Source organism: Anolis sagrei, chromosome 2, assembly GCF_037176765.1.
Source record: "Anolis sagrei isolate rAnoSag1 chromosome 2, rAnoSag1.mat, whole genome shotgun sequence".
NCBI lineage: Eukaryota > Metazoa > Chordata > Lepidosauria > Squamata > Dactyloidae > Anolis > Anolis sagrei.
In genome coordinates, this window is record NC_090022.1 from 34,907,795 (window position 1) to 34,924,852 (window position 17,058).

A 17,058-nucleotide genomic window follows, 5' to 3' on the forward strand; every position below is an offset into this window, starting at 1 on the left:
AATGGATTTCACAAATCATAACCTATCTCTAGTATGTCCAGATACACATCAAAACTTAGATTAACACATCCAGTACGTTGGCTGACAACACTGGAGAAAGAGCACACTAAGCCATTTTTTGCCATCAATTATTATCATCTTTGACAAACTCAGCATCAACAAGAAGCAATTAAACTTAGCAATTGGAATAAGCTGGTCATCTCCCTATTCAGAAATGTTTACATTGTCCTGCTGCCAGTGTAGTACAGTGGTTTGAATGTTGTCCTAAGATAACAGAAGGTCACCATCCAATTTTCTTCTCAGACGTGGACATCCACAAGCCATACTCTCTCATCATCACAGAAAAGCAATAGCAAATCACCTATTAAAAATCTTGCCAAGAAAACCATGTGATAGGTTCACCTTGGGAAGGACTTGATGACGCATTCAACAATAAACAACTAGGTTTTCATTTAATATCCCTATTTTATATAATGTTCAACAAATCTTGGTAGGAGATTAGAAATGGCATGCTTTCTAGCTGATTAACTATAAATGACCACTTGCTGGCAGTCTGGTAGTCTGGAAGATGAGCAGCAGAGATGTCCAACAGGAAGAAGGAAGGACAGAAATATTCTTAAACAAGAAGGCTTTTAAGAACCACACAAGAAACTGGAGAAGGAAGTGTTTTGGTAGTGGAGAAGTGGGAAGAAAAGCATGAAATAAAACTATGGAGCGGTATGTATTATGTGAAAATGCATTGGGTGAATCATCAGAGTATAAAATAGTGGCCACCATTCAGATTCAGAACAAAATAAAAACAGCCCAAGAAAGAACTTATATTCCTTGCAATGCTACAATAAGAAATATTCTATATTAAGGAAAGTTAACATATACTCCAGATGGAGTCCATATTCATATGCATGGGGGTTCAACAAAATGAAGGAAGCCAAATATTTGAATTAATCAAAACATTCTTCTCATTTTCAGATTTCAATAAAGCTATACCTATAACCAGATTCATCCAACAGCATACAGAACTTTGGGGAATCAGATTATTATAGCACATTAAGGGTTTTAAAAAATAAAATGATTTTTATTTTATTAGTTTTTTAAATTCATTGATGTTTACTATGTTACTGACAACAGATAATGCTGGGAATATTTGTGATATTAATATATTCCTTTTATGAAACATTTCTAATATCCTATTAAAAGAGAATTGTTCACTCTGTTTTGAAGTATGATATACTTCAAAAGTTGATGTCATGTATGTGTAAGTTGATGTCATGTATGGGTTGGGGATACATCTTTTGTCCATAATTATGGATTTTGATGTGATTGATACAAAACTACTCAATTGAGGAATGGCAGACTCCAAGATTTAGCTATTTTTCCTAGGTTTCGGCAGAACATTCAGAAACTCTTTCCCCCTTCATTAATTCCAGAGTTGATAGTTATTTTAGAATCTATAAAACTGAACATTTTCATGTTGGTGCCTGGCAATGCATCTTAAGGATTCTCAAATGGTCATCACTTTGGATTATGACCATTTTAGAAGGACATTCCTTCTAAAACACAATTAATCCACATGTCACATTTGTCCCCATGGATGGAAGCATGAATAATAGGGAAAATCAAATATGGATGTCTTTACATAGTTTTGTTTTGTTTTAGCTTCAGATGATCCAAAACTACAAGCACACTGATATCTACAGCTATGATTTGTGATATAAGAGTCATGATTTACTTTGGCATCAGCCAAACAATGTAACCACCATATGGGTTCACTTAACAGATAATCATAGACTCTATGGTCAAAATATGATGCTGGCAGAGAATAGATGTTATTGTCCTGTTGGTGTTTGGCTTTGGAATTTGTTTTCATATTTCATTAAGGATGGGTCTTTACAGAAGTTTGAAAAGAACTTTTCTAGTTTACAGGTTTATTTAAATGGTATTAGACTACTGAAAGAGACTTTTATGTTAGGAAATAGTGTATTTCTTTGAGTCTAAGATGCCATCAAAGAAATGGGGTGTTTTATTTGTGTTATTATGATTTTTAAGTAAAACAAGGTCAGATTTTCTATTAAGGAAACCCATATGGTGCTTGCGTTCTCTGTTCTGCTGGCATCTAATTTTTGACTGTACCAATTTTGTTGTTGTTAAGGAATGTTCTGTACTTGATGTTTGCTGCAAATTTAGTTTCATGGCATCTTTTGTAAACAATTTGAAACCCCATTGGGATCTATCTTTTGATTCAGTGTTATTGAACTACAGTGGGGATTGATCAGATCCTAGATTTTTTACTAAGCAGTGACATGACAGCTCTAATTTGATAGTGATTTAAGGGGGAAAACCCAGAGGAATCATCATGCTATTCAAAATAATTCCTCCTGACTATATGGGATTTACTTTTTACCCAAATCCTATGTAAAATCCATGTATGAATGTGTACTCACATATCACCATCTGATGCAATGAGCAATTTTGGGGATTGTTTCTTATTTCCTTCTTTGAGGGCTTTTAAGCAGAAGATGGATGGCCATCTGTCAGGGGTGCTTTGAATGTGATTTTCCTGCTTCTTGGCAGGAGGTTGGACTGGATGGCCCACGAGGTCTCTTCCAATTCTATGATTCTACGATTTCAATTTGTGCCAAGTGTTGAGACCCTTGTCCCAAAAAGTGCAGAGACAGAGCATGTGCTGAGAAGCAAGAATCTTGTATCTTCCCTTGCATTTTGGATTTTTTTAAAAAAAAAATCTTTTCAACATTGATCTTACAGTAGTGTATATAAAGTAAATAAATTAACATTAGAAAGGAAAAACAAATTTTTCTCCATGCAGTTGGGCAACTGATGTGGCTTCCTGTTACTCAGCAAAAGCACATCAATATTTTTGACTTCCAAGCGCAAAGAAAGAGTTCTTAATTATTAACACTAATGGACAATAATGTTCTTTGGAGAAGAAAGCAGGAGTATACTAAACTAACCCCACATAAAATGTTGCCAGCAAAATTTTAATAAAAGATTAGATTAATAAGCTTCATTCAAGGACTTGAAGAAAGTCAACCATTTCCAAACTTGATTTTAAAAAAAAGAGAAGGGGGAAGAAAATAAGGCTGCACTTTAATATACTAAAGCTTTGGAGAAAAATGGATTGTGTACACAAATTCATTGGCAGTGTGTGTGTTTAAAGAACATAAAAGAAATGCTGTGAGAGCATTTGCTTTTGACACATTTACACTGTAGAATTAATGGAGTTTGACACCACTTGAATTGCCAGGGCTCAATGCTAAGGAATCAAAGGAGCTGTAGTTTTACAAGGTCTTCTCTGCCAGAGAATGCTGGTGCAACATCAAACTACAAGGATCCCAAAATGTCTTTACCAATTTTTTTAAAAAAATAATTCAACATGCTTTAAACAGAACAAATCCATGTTCAAACTCCACTATTTCCACTGCATAGATACACCCTCAATCAGGAATAGGCAGATCCAGATCACCCCAATTTGCCCACATATTTTGATCCCTCCTTTGGGGCCTAAATGATTTTATACAAATCTTCACATATGCATGTTTTTAAATTTTCTTAGACTATTTTAGTTCATTTTAAAATTTCCTGTTTTAACTTGCTGTTGTTGTTCATTTGTTCAGTCGCTTCTGACTCTTCGTGACCTCATAGACCAGCCCACGCCAGAGCGCCCTGTCGAACATCACCACCCCCAGCTCCTTCAGAGTCAAGCCAGTCACTTAAAGGATGCCATCCATCCATCTTGCCCTTGGTCGGCCCCTCTTCCTTTTTCCTTCCATTTTCCCCAGCATCATTGTCTTCTCTAAGCTTTCCTTTTTTCTCATGATGTGGCCAAAGTACTTCATCTTTGCCTCTACTATCTTTCCCTCCAATGAGCAGTCGGGCTTTATTTCCTGAAGTATGGACTGGTTGGATCTTCTTGTGGTCCAAGGCACACTCAGAACTCTCCTCCAACATCACAGTTCAAAAGCATCTATCTTCCTTCGCTCAGCTCTCACATCCGTAGTTGACTATGGGGAATACCATTGCTTTGACTATGCGGATCTTTGTTATCGTGTGATGTCTCTACTCTTCACTATTTTATCGAGATTGGACACTGCTCTCCTCCCAAGAAGTAAGTGTCTCCTGATTTCTTGGCTGTAGTCTGCATCTGCAGTAATCCTTGCACCTAGAAATACAAAATCTGTCACTGCCTCCACGTTTTCTCCCTCTGTTTGCCAGTTATCAATCAAACTGGTTGCCATAATCTTGGTTTTTTTCAATGTTTAACTGCAACCCAGCTTTTGTGTTTTCTTCTTTCACCTTGATTAGAAGGCTCCTCAGCTCCTCGCTTTCGGCCATCAAAGTTGTATCATCTGCATATCTAAGGTTGTTAATATTTCTTCCAGCAATTTTAACCCCAACCTTGCATTCATCAAGCCCCGTATATCGCATGATGTGTTCTGCATACAAGTTGACTAGGTTTGGTGAGAGTATACAACCCTGCCATACGCCGTTCCCAATCTCGAACCAGTCTATTCTTCTACGATCAGTTCTTACTGTTGCTACTTGGTCCTTATACAGATTCCTCAGGAGAGAGACAAGGTGGCTTGGTATCCCCATCCCACCAAGAACTTGTCACAATTTATTATGATCCACACAGTCAAGGATTTAGAATAGTCAATAAAACAGAAATATATGTTTTCTGAAACTCCCTGCCTTTCTCCATTATCCAGTGGATATTGGCAATTTGGTCTCTCGTTCCTCTGCCTTTTCTAAACCCAGCTTGTACATCTGGCAACTCTCACTCCATGCATTGCTGGAGTGTTCCTTGCAGGATCTTGAGCATTACCTTACTAGCATGAGAAATAAGAGCCACTGTATGAAAGTTTGAGCATTCTTTAGCATTTCCCTTTTTTTGGTATGGGGATATAAGTTGATTTTTTCCAGTCTGATTGCCATTCTTGTATTTTCCATATTTGTTAGCATATGGCATGCATCACCTTGACATCATCTTTCAAGATTTTAAACAGTTCGGCTGGGATCCCGTCGTCTCCTGCTGCCTTGTTGTTAGCAATGCTTTTATGCCCATTCAACCTCACTCCTCAGGATGTCTGGTTCTAATTCACTCACCACACTGTCAAAACTATCCTTGATATTATTATCCTTCCCATCCAGATCTTCTGTATAGTCTCACAATCTTCTCTTGATCTCTTCAGCTTCTGTTAGGTCCCTGTCATCTTTGTTCTTGACCATGTCCATTTTTTACCTAAAATTTACTTCCAATGTTTCTAATTTTCTGGAAGAGGTCTCTGATCCTTCCTATTCTGTTGTCTTCTTCCACTTTCATGCACTGCTTGTTTAAAAATACTTCCTTATCTCTTCTGGCTAACCTCTGGAATTGTGCATTTAACTGGGCATATCTTCCCTTATTTCTGATTACTTTTGCTTTCCTCCTTTCTTGGGTTACATCCAGTGCATCAGCAGACAACCATTTTGCCTTCTTGGTTTTCTTTTTCTTTGGGACATACTTTGTTGCAGCTTCCTGAACAATGTCATGGACTTCTGTCCATAATTCTTCTGGGACTCTACTTACTAAATCTAGTCCCTTAAACCTGTTCTTCACCTCCACTGCATATTCGCTAGAAATGTTAGTGAGATCATATCTAACTGGTCTCTGTGTTTCTCCTGATCTCTTTAGTTTTATTCTAAATTGTGCAATACGAACTTCATAATCTGAACTACAGTCAGCCCCAGGTCTTGTTTTCACTGACTGGATGGATGTCCGCCACCTTTGGCTGCAAAGGATGTAGTCAATCTGATTTCGGTGTTGCCCATCTGGTGAAGTCCATGTATAGAGCCGTCTTTTAGGTTGTTGGAAGAGAGTGTTTGTTATACTCAGTGAGTTTTCCTGGCAAAATTCTATCAGCTTACGTCCCGCTTCATTTTGTTGACCCAGACCATGCTTGCCTGTGATCCCAGTTGTCATTTAACTTTAACTTGTTAGACTGTTTAAAATGGATGTATACTGTTTCAAGAATTTTTCATTATTTTTAATTGTTTCAAATTGGTTAAGATGATTTTGCTGTATGCTGGGTCACATGGGGAAGATGCTGCATTATACAAAACCTATGACATAGAATGTATCTTATAGTATACAATAACCATAATAAATAAAGAAGTAAACAGACAAATAAACATTTATCCAGCACTTTGAAAATGATAAATGTACTTTTCCTTTTCAGAAAGTGTGCTGATTTTTTGAAAGGTCACGTACAACGCTGTCCTCAGTTTAAGGTTTAATAAGGTAACAGATCCACATAATATAACTCTTCAATAATCTTAGAATATATATCAGTGTCCAAAACATACTTCAGTATGTAACTAAGCTGCCTTGAGTCCCTTTGGGTGAGAAAGGCGGAATAGAAAAGAAAGAAAGAAAGAGTAACTGTAATACGTTAAATGGCAGGCTATTTGTTGTGGTTACCCTGGTGGTCATGCTTACTTTAATCCACATGTCTTGTAGCCTACATTCCATGGCTAGTGCCAATCAGATTAGACCCATAGTATCATGTATGCCATCCCCTACTGATTCAATGAAGCCACATTGGTTGGGACATCCAACTGGATTCCTCTTTGATCTCAACTTAATGGAGAATGGTGGAAGGATAAATAACAACCATGCACCCAACATTCCACAGGTGGTCATCCATGTCTCTGACACTTAGCAACCCCTCCAACCCTGGTCTGGATGGCTCTGGTGGTCTCTTCCAACTCTATGATTCTATGACATGGCATGCTAGTAAATCAAGATTAAGGATTCGAATTCCATTCAGTGATTCAATGAGCCTAACTAACAAATAATTTCCTTCTATACTGAGCACACTTTTCATCCTATTGGTGTTGACTCTTTCTGAAGATATTAATCAATGACTGAACTGCAACCTTTTCACCCATAGTCAGGTGTAGTCTCAAGATTTCATATTTTACACATTACGCACTGAAATCATTTGTATTGAGCATGAAATGGCAATCTTTTAGGAAGCCAGAATGAATTATGGTTGTTCTTTTAGCTGAGAAAATCTAACGTCTGCTTGGATTTACTGGCATGTAAGAAATAGCTGGGAAAATGCAGAATCTCTTCTCTAGTTAAATCTGCCTTGTTTAGTGTACAATATAAGGTTCTGCTGTGCCACCTTGTGTTATATCATATCACATCTGATATAAAACGCCAGTACTTGGCTAGAGCTTGTAGCACTCTGGCAAGATTAGCATTTAGAATAATAACCACATTTTAACAGAACCAAAAGCAACACAAGGGGTTGATTAGCAGACTATCACCACTTTCATCATGACTTGATTAAACCTAGGTAACAAAGGATCTCGAAAAACAAAAAATTCCTGCAGCAGGTGAAAAGCTAAAAGACCAATTGTAGCATAAGACTTTTTAGACCAAAGCATGCTTATCAGGTATATAAATGAAAGCCTGTGCCACAATAAATGTGATTGTCACTGTGTGCTAGCAGACTTAATGCCGTAGTTGGCTATAACAGATTGATCAACCCAGCTACTCCTTTGGAAAATGTCTGAACTGTTTCCGTAGCAGAAGGTTTGGATTTAATCATCTGCTCCTTACCCATCCTGCTCAAAGGTCTGTAGAAAACATCTGATCAATTCCTCAGCAGAAGATCTCCATTTTCAATTACTTTTAACTAACAAACTGCCACCATAACCACCCAACAGCTGCACTCCTCGATTGTGTACATGTTGCACAACAACCATGTTACGCAAATGCCAGAGAATTTATTTCAATCATATTCCCTGCAGGCTAAAATTATTTTTCCATCTCAATTATACTAATTGCCTATTTGCCTAATTTTCGACAACAGACTCCTCAACACTCCATCAAGTTATGTAGTGTTCGTGCAAGTTTAGGGAATGATTGGAGATATTTGAAATTTAGAAATACAGAAACAAATGGAGCTTTGCGATTTTATAGAAAAGGGCTGGCTGGCTTTTGTTTTAGCAGTGGTAATTAGATCACATCAGCATCTGGTTAAATATTGATAGGATTCATATCTGCCCCACTTTGGTGAGAATGTGGGAAAGGAAAGAGATTTATTGTTATCACTTCCCTTCAAAATGGTGGTGGGCAAGGATAGTCACACAGCATCCATTGTTTGTGATGCTGGCACATGCTAAGAGGAAGAATATTGTATCTAGCTGCCCAGTTTTCCTCCCAACCCTGACCCTGAGCAAATGAGCAATGAGTGATTAACACTGTTACGCACGAGGGAGCCTGTGATAAGCACGACTGAACTGCTGGAAGTCACATTGTTTGTGATGATTTGATGTTAACAGGAAAATAAATTGTTTTCAAGGAAAATAGAATGGGAAAAGTATGGTAAGTAATTGAGGTTTGCTTTGAACACTGCAGAATACTTGTGTGGGAAAGCTCTTCTATGTGAGGGTTGGTACAGATTCCCTGTGTGTAACATGTGCTGAAATGTACCTATAAGCTTCTCCCCCTATTTACAAGCTTCATAGTTTGCTGTATGTTGGTGCGAGGAGGGGGGGGGGACTTTGGGGAAGACAAAAGTATTTTGGGGCATTATTTCCCCCCACAATGAGTCCAAAAATTCTTCTTGTTTTCTTTTGCCTTCATGATGATGCCATGTGAAGAGACTCATAATGTTGGCACCAATCAGAATCCTACTGTAAAGTGAAGGGCATAGTAAGAATTAAGGGTGGAATTGTTTGGGGCTGATACATGATCTTCCCCATTGCTCCTCCTTTTGAATTAGCAATGAAACAAATCCAGAAAGTGAAGTTCTTTGTAGTTTTCTTTCTCATCTCTTCAGATGCCTCATGCTATAATTCACAAACCAGTACACAAAATATCAGTTTAGTTAGATTCTGAATTTTGGCTTGTTTAGGAGTGAATAACCATAGTTTTGAGCCACTTTAAGTCTCCTTTGTGGATAGAAAAAAAGCAGGATATAAACATGCTGCTGCTGCTGCTGCTGCTACTACTACAGATAACAACAACAACAACAACAACAACAACAACAACAACATGAGTTTTCAATTAATTAAAGCAAGTCCTGGGCCAAAAGGAATGTCTGCATTTCAACATCTGATGCTTAGAGAAAACACAGTCACAATTGTGTCCATTATATTTTCTTTTAATGGGCGTGTGTAGGGCTCCTCTGCTCCACCTAATTTCAATCTTAGGGTGTATTTACACTATATGATTACTGCAATTTGGCACCACTTTAACTGCAATGGCTCAATGCTATGGAATTATGGGATTTGCAGTCTGATGAGACACCAGCACTCTTTGGTAGACGAAGCTAAAGATCCATAAAGCTATGCCCTCCATTATTCCATAGCACTGAGAAAGGGAATTAAAGTGACATCAAACTGCATTAATTCTCTAGTGCATACATACTCATTATCAGTTTGTAACTTATCTTACAGCAAAAATAAGACAATAACATTTTTGATAAATAACTATCTTTGACCCCTGATGGACTTCAGCAGGTTTTGACAGTATTAGAACCACTAAGCTCAATAATAATAATAATAATAATAATAATAATGATGATGATGATGATGATGATGATGATTTGTACTATATAACAAGGGTTCTTATTTTCCAAACAAAGATCCTTTTATCCTGTTACCTGATTCACATCATAATATGGATAAATTTCATGCTTCAAAATTACATTATGGAGTTGTTACTGGAAGCAGCCATCTCTGTGGTTTAATCAGTCACAGGTTTTAACCCATATTTTTGTGGTATTATTATAAAATGGGTAAAATCAGATAAATTACTTCATACAAAACATGACTTTTTGAGAACCTTGGACAGATGGTTGTGTATAAAATTGTAACCAGGGGAAAATGATTAAACACTCAAATATGCTGAGGTGCAAATATTCAATAGTATTTCTTTATCTTTGTATTATGTAATGAGAAGTCACGGGTAGAGGCTTACGGGGTGGGGGATGTGGTGGTGGTGGGATTGGGGTAAAATACTTGTATTTATACTGTTGAATTTTGAAGATTGTTTGTGTATGTGTGTGTGTGTGTGTGTGTGTGTGTATATATATATATATATATATATATATATATATATATCACCATGACAAGAGGTAGGACTGGATGGCCCTTGTGGTTTCTTCCAATTCTATAGTTCCATTATTCTAACCAATGCCACATGACTACAGTGGCCAAGAGAAGCTTATGACCTATGAATCAAGCTCTGTTTTACAAGTAACACTGAGGCAGCACATGATAAAATTTTGTAGTTCTCCAGGATTTTATTTTTGCAGCAGATACTTCTTCATGTTGCCTTTCCCTTCTAAGATATCTTTCATTCTCCACCTCCCTCTTTCTTAACCTCCTAGCAGCTCTAAGGGTCTGTTGGCAGAAACGCTCCAATTATCAGAAGTCAGAGCTCTAGCTGAAGCAACGTTATAGTAAATATTTTACAGGCTTCTCTCTCCCTGGCTATGTGCCTTGCATTTTAACAATTAGGCATAATTGTCAAGAGTACACCAATGGCTTGGAGCTGGCTGGGCTTTTCACATACATTACGCATCTCTTTTTGATATTTTTCTGCCTGATTAGTAACCGTTGCTGGCAAATCCTTTGGATAACTCTGAACACCAGCCTTTTGTGCCATGACGGAGGATGCCGCTGAAGCCTGACTGAACACAAACGGCATGTTAATAAAACAAATGCCTGACAGCGAGGCTTCTCCCTAGCACTCTCTCCTCTGGACAGCAGAGGGAGAAGGAGAGAAAGGCAACCGGCACAATTGCGTCCTTCAGGAGAGACAGGGAAAGAGTTTGATCATAAACTAGGAGCCAAATGCAGTTCTTGGAAGCAAAACAAAGATTATTCAGAGTGATGCATGACTCAGAGACCCATGCCTCTCCTAAAGGAACAGAGAAAAGTACAAAGAGATGGAGATTTAAGGAGTACAGTATAAGCTCCCTGTAACTTTTCTTATGGAGGACAGGAAATTTTTGTAATGACTTTGTCATCCAGAACTAGTGGCATCTGGCAGCATGTCCTCTTCGGCACAATTACAGAAAGGTGAAGGAGCTCTGCTATTTACTTCTAGTAATCAGGCTGCATATGGATACAGTAATAAACAAAGTCTAGAAGTTTCAATGATAACATTAAAACCTCAGATATATTGCTTTAAGACAGAATTGGGCACCTAATGAGCCATCTTTCTAGTTAGCACTAGATCCAAAGGTACTGTAGTCACATGCATATTCAAAATACATCCTAATGTGGACATCACCTTTGTCTCCACAAAATGGACCATTTTGTTCTGGCTGTTTTTATACAAAGAGAAAAATGAATGGAAGAAATAGCCTACTCCCCATTTTGGACCTGACGTATTATGTAGAGGACCCCATACCATTCTTGCATTCATAAAAATATTCCCCACCAAAGAAACTACTATAATGAAATTGTGTAGCACCTTTGAAATTAAATGAGAAAGTGTATTTTTTAACACAAACTTCTGTGGACTCTGGTGCACCTCCCTTTGCATCTGATGAGGTTGGCTGCATTCCATGAAGGATTACATTATACATTTTATTTTTGCCAACCCTTTCAAATGCACCATGGGAACGCTTTACATCTTTTCATTTTGATTCAACTATTTATCTCTTTAAGATAACTTTAAAATTGCATCATACATCTGATAAAAGGCTAATGCTAACATATCTCCCTCTATGAACCATCTTAGGGGTTAACATCTTCTGGGGAGGCCCTGTTCTCGGTCCAACCTGCTTCGCAATTGCAGTTGGTATGGAGAGACAGAGCCTTCTCAGTGCTGGCTCCTCAGCTCTGGAACTATCTCTCCAGTGAGACTAGAGCAGCACTCTCCCTCCTGGCTTTCAGAAAGAAAACAAAGACATGGTTATGGAACAAAACCTTTGATTAGTAAAGTAACACAGTACAAGAAATAACTATGGAATATGTGCAATTGATATTTGGAATGGCCCCGGTCTATGAGTTTGGATCATGTGATTTTAATGTTCATATTAAGTGGTTTTAATTTTTATGTCCTCATGTCTAAATATTGTTTAATCTTATGTTTAATTGTTTTATTGATTGTAATGCACAGTTACATGTTTTGTTTAGATTTATGATTTGGTTTTATATGTATGTGAGGCATTGAATTTTGCCATTATTTGTTGTTGTTTTTTGTTTGTTTTTTGTCGTGTCAGGAGCAATCGCTCCTGTTGTGAGAGAATTGGCCGTCTGCAAGGACGTTGCCCAGGGGACGCCTGGATGATTTTTGATGTTTTATCATCCTTGTGGGAGGCTTCTCTCATGTCCCCGCATGAGGAGCTGGAGCTAATAGAGGGAGCTCATCCGCCTCTCCCCGGATTTGAACCTGCGACCTGTCGGTCTTCAGTCCTGCCGGCACACTGCGCCACCGGGGGCTCCTGCTTTGAGTCCCCCCTGGGGTGAGAAAAGTGATATATGAATACAGTAAAGAAATAAAGAAATAATGCTAGAATTTTCATTATCTCAGTCTCAAAGGTGTTACAGGATTCCTTTGTATGTTCTTATGCTGAAACAGACTAATAAAACTTTATCTCAAATACTACCAAAAAAAACATAGAAAACTAAAACGGAGCAGTCTCTCAGTCACAAACATCTGACATACATATTACTCTAGTTACAAATGGGGGTGAGACAATAGGAAGTAAGGGAAATCTACACCTAAGAAGGTATATTCACTCCTGAAAGATTTACCATGGCGAAAAGGTGTCTCCACTGAAGCTTTATCACAAATCCTTGTTTCAACAATCCAAATTTTTCAAAATCCAATTATCACAGGGACAGAAATTGAGGTTACATTGTTCTGACTTACATATACATTCAATTTAAGAATAAATATACAGAACATATATTGCTGGTAACCCAGGGGCTGCTTGTGCATCTTTTTCTGAAACAGATTAACATAACTTTATCTTGAATACTTCCTAAACTCAAATACTTGAAAACTAAAATGGGGTAGTTCTAAGTCTATGTTTATGAACCATCACCTCTCATAATACCTAGAGCAAGGTCTTCACTAGGCAAAGTATTCCGAAATCTCTGTTACTAAAGTACGGCAAAAGAAGAAACATTGTACAAGTACAATGTAAGTTCTTTGTATAAACTCACAATTGGCATGCCCCTGAATAGCGAAGTCTCACTATGGGGACAAAAAGAACATAGCAGAAAACTGAGATACAGGAAAGATAGGGTCAGGAGACAAAATATTGGAAGCCGAGATAAACTGCTCCCTGCCTTGGGGCTGTGGAAAAAATGAAAACTTGATGAAAGTCCATAAAGACAGGCATGTAAACAATTGGGTGTAGCAAGGCATTCAATGGACAGATAGAGAGGCTGGATTGCAAAAATCCCTGGGAGTTAGCCAGAGGATACAACCAGTGTCCACAGACAATGAGGCTACACAATGTTTCTTATAAGTAAGGCCTGTGAAAAGGTCAGAGAGAGCCCAAGGAAACTTGAGAAAGGAAGGCAAGGAAGTTGGCCCTTTATGTACTAAGGAAAACACCAGCACAGACAACTTATGGAAAATGTACTTCGCTACCACATATCAAAGCACCTTTATCATGGAAGCAATTAAGAACCAAAATGAAATCATAGCAATTCTTTTCCTATGACTTGCGAAAAGATGATGAACTAAAAATGGTACCAAGAGAGAAGACAGAAATGAAACTCATTAATAAAAATCCAGCTGACTGACCATTTCAGTTTCTCATTAAATCGGGTAAGTTCCTGATTAAGACTATCTCATCTTATTTGGTCGACGAAGTTCAAATGTCAATTCAGACTCTCATAAATACATCAATTTCCACATGGCTTTTAATGTCTTATTTCTGGGAAGATTAATACCATACGTCATTTTCTTTTCCCAGTGCACTGATACAGAGGCATAAAAATCAAACAGCAGACTTAACCCAAAACATCATAGTGCAATTTAAATTAAAAGCTAATGGTTTTCCATTTTCAATCTATTTAGGTGGCTCTATGTATTTAAAACATGCAAGTTTAAGTAAGATGTATTGCTCTGTGTTGAACAAAAAGTTAAACTCATCAGACTTACCTCCTCGTTGCACAAGCAAAGTCACCTCACTTCCTTTAGGACATTCGATCAGCATATCCACAACCTGGTTGTGAGTTAGATTCTGCACATTCTTCTTATTGACTTCAACTATAAGATCACCTTCTTTGAGGCCTCGGCACCTTGGGCTGTCAACAATTTGTTTCACTCTCTGTCCGCCACCCCCAGGACTGTCTGCTATAGTAAAACCAAAGCCCATGGGTCCTTTGATTATATGTACAGTTATGAGTTCAGGTTGCGTTGCTATAGAAGATGCCAAAGAGACAGTGTCATTTGGGTAGCCATGGGATCCATTTGAAGACACTTCAGCAGGACTACTAGGCCTTTGCTCCTTCATTCCATTGACTTTCCCTGTTTTACTACCATGGCTTGCTGGGGAGTCATAGTTTTCCTGCCCATTCACAATGATCGGCTCTTTATCCAAAATGGCCACAGATGTCACGAGGCTTGTGTTGGGATCATCTGGGTCAAAAGGCAGAGGGTAGCCTCGGCACAGTTCTAGGTCCACGCTGGCACCAATGGGAATCGACTGGAAGATTTTCACAACTTGAGCATGCGTATGGCCCAGAACACAGGTGTCGTTCACACTGACAATAACGTCTCCTGTGGAACAAATTGATCAAAACACTGTAAGTTTACATAATCAAAAGCAGTGGTACTGTACACTATATATCTACAACTCAGGTTTGGGTATTCAATTGTACTCAAATAATATGAAGATATTTAATTCTGGATGTAAATTGATTTCAAACTCAGCTAAGTGTATAGTTAGTAGATTTTGTTTTTAAATACAATGTTCTTCTTTGAGAAGGGCACACATAACCCTTGCTATTCAACAAACTGTGTTTGAAAGTTTCCTCCCTTTCAAAACTGGAGTATGTCTTATATCACTGGGAGTAGAATGAGTTGTTATTTGATAATTATATGTTCAAACCTGTGCATAGCAGAGCCAGGCACTAAACTGGGGATCGCGGGATTGCCCTCCAAAAAGAGAGGGTTCAGTCCTTTCTGCCATTGGGTCAAGGAGACTGTCTGCTGGAGTGAATGGGAGGGACAATCTACAACCAGAGAAATATGTTGTTTTAGCTTAGGGTCTTTGAACATAGCTATAGTAAGTTTGGAACCAATGTGTTGTATACACATACTACATGATTGGATACAGTTTATTGTATACGCTTGCTACGCTTGTTTTCTGCTGCCCTGAGGACTAGGACGTGGAACAAAGGCTTCAAACTATAGGAAAGGAGAGTCCACCTGAACATTAGGAAGAACTTCCTGACTGTGAGAGCTGTTCAGCAGTGGAACTCTCTGCCCCGGAGTGTGGTGGAGGCTCCTTCTTTGGAGGCTTTTAAGCCTCCAAGAGTTCAGGGGTGCTTTGAATGTGATTTTCCTGCTTCTTGGCAGGGGGGTTGGCCCATGAGGTCTCTTCCAACTGTAGGATTCTATGAAATACTGATACTGAGCATTTAACCTGTTGGATGACATTAATTGGTAACTGGAGTTGCAAATACATGAAAGTTTACTGTGATTCCATGGTCACCCATGGATTTCGCTTTATTCAGGGCAGGTATGCTAAGTGCAGGTATGCAGCAATATGTCATATGAGATGCTTGTTCTCCACATATGTTATTGAAGATGTTGATTTTTTATACATTTTAGTTCAAATTTGTAACATATAAAGTTCTAAAAGACCCACATTCTTTATCAAGTGCCACTTGTCCCTTGAATTGACTTCTTTTTAAGTGAAGGACCAGTCAAGCTTAAAATTGTGCCTATATGAGATGAAAATTGATTGGGACTCTCTACAGAGCCTTTTCTAGAATGATCCCAGATATTATTCAGGCTCAAGTATATTATTCAGGCTCTGAGTTAAATTTTCATGTTTCAATGTACAAAAATAATAACCTTCACTGTTTTAAGCCAAGGATTGGGCAACCATAGCTTTCTATGTCTTTTGGGGCTGAAACTCTCTAATTAATGGGTTGCTGTGAGTTTTTCAGGCTGTATGGCCATATTCCAGTAGCATTCTCTCCTGGAAGAGAGAATGCTACTGGAACATGGGCATACAGCCCGAAAAACAGCAAACCAGTGATTTCGGCCATGAAAGTCTTTGACAACCCATCTCTAATGAATGATTCTGCTTACTAGTGTTGTTAAGGACAGTGTTGATCAAAAACATTAAGAGCACCAGAATTGCCTGCTTCAAATACAAGACTTAAATAAACACATAGGGTGAGTAGACCACAGGGGGATCTCTACACTGAGAATTACTGCTATCTGATACCACTTTAACTCCCATGGCTTAAAATTATGAAAACCTTGTTACAACTTTTACTTCCTCTAGATAGTCAAGTTTAACCATCTCCTCAGTGCTCCGTCAGGGCTGGAGCTGACCCCGGCGGGGCCAATCCAAGGACCTCACTAAACCCGTCGCCTCCCCCAGCTCCTTCAAGAACAAGCCAGTCACTTCAAGGATAACATCCATCCATCTTGCCCTTGGTCAGCCCCTTTTCCTTTTTCCTTCCTTTTTCCCCAGCATCCTTATCTTCTCCAAGCTTTCCCATGTTCTCATTATGTGGCCAAATTACTTCATCTTTGCCACTAATATCCTTCCCTCCAGTGAGTAGTCAGGCATTATTTCCTGGAGTATGGACTGGTTTTCTTGCGGTCCAAGGCACTCTCAGAATTTCTCTCCAACACCACAGTTCAAAAGCATCTATCCTCCTTCACTCAGCCTTCCTTATGTTCCAGTTCTCGCATCCATAGGTTACTACCACTTCTTTAACTATGCGGATCTTCATTGCCAGTGTGATGTCTCTACTCCTGTAAAACTACAACCCCACAATTCCATAGCATTCAGTCATGACATTTAAAGTGTTGTCAAACTGCATTAA

The 17,058-nt window shown here is 38.5% G+C and overlaps 1 protein-coding gene across 15 annotated transcripts in view; it reads right to left on the reverse strand.

Annotated features, from left to right (window-relative positions):
• Positions 1 to 17,058, reverse strand: part of MAGI1 (membrane associated guanylate kinase, WW and PDZ domain containing 1) — a 595,596-nt gene that overhangs the window by 77,534 nt on the left and 501,004 nt on the right. For all 15 annotated transcript variants that reach the window (XM_067463460.1, XM_060766417.2, XM_060766416.2 and 12 more), the window contains one exon: positions 14,147 to 14,767. In XM_067463460.1, coding sequence (XP_067319561.1) covers positions 14,147 to 14,767 — 621 coding nt within the window. The remainder of the gene's footprint in view (positions 1 to 14,146; positions 14,768 to 17,058) is intronic.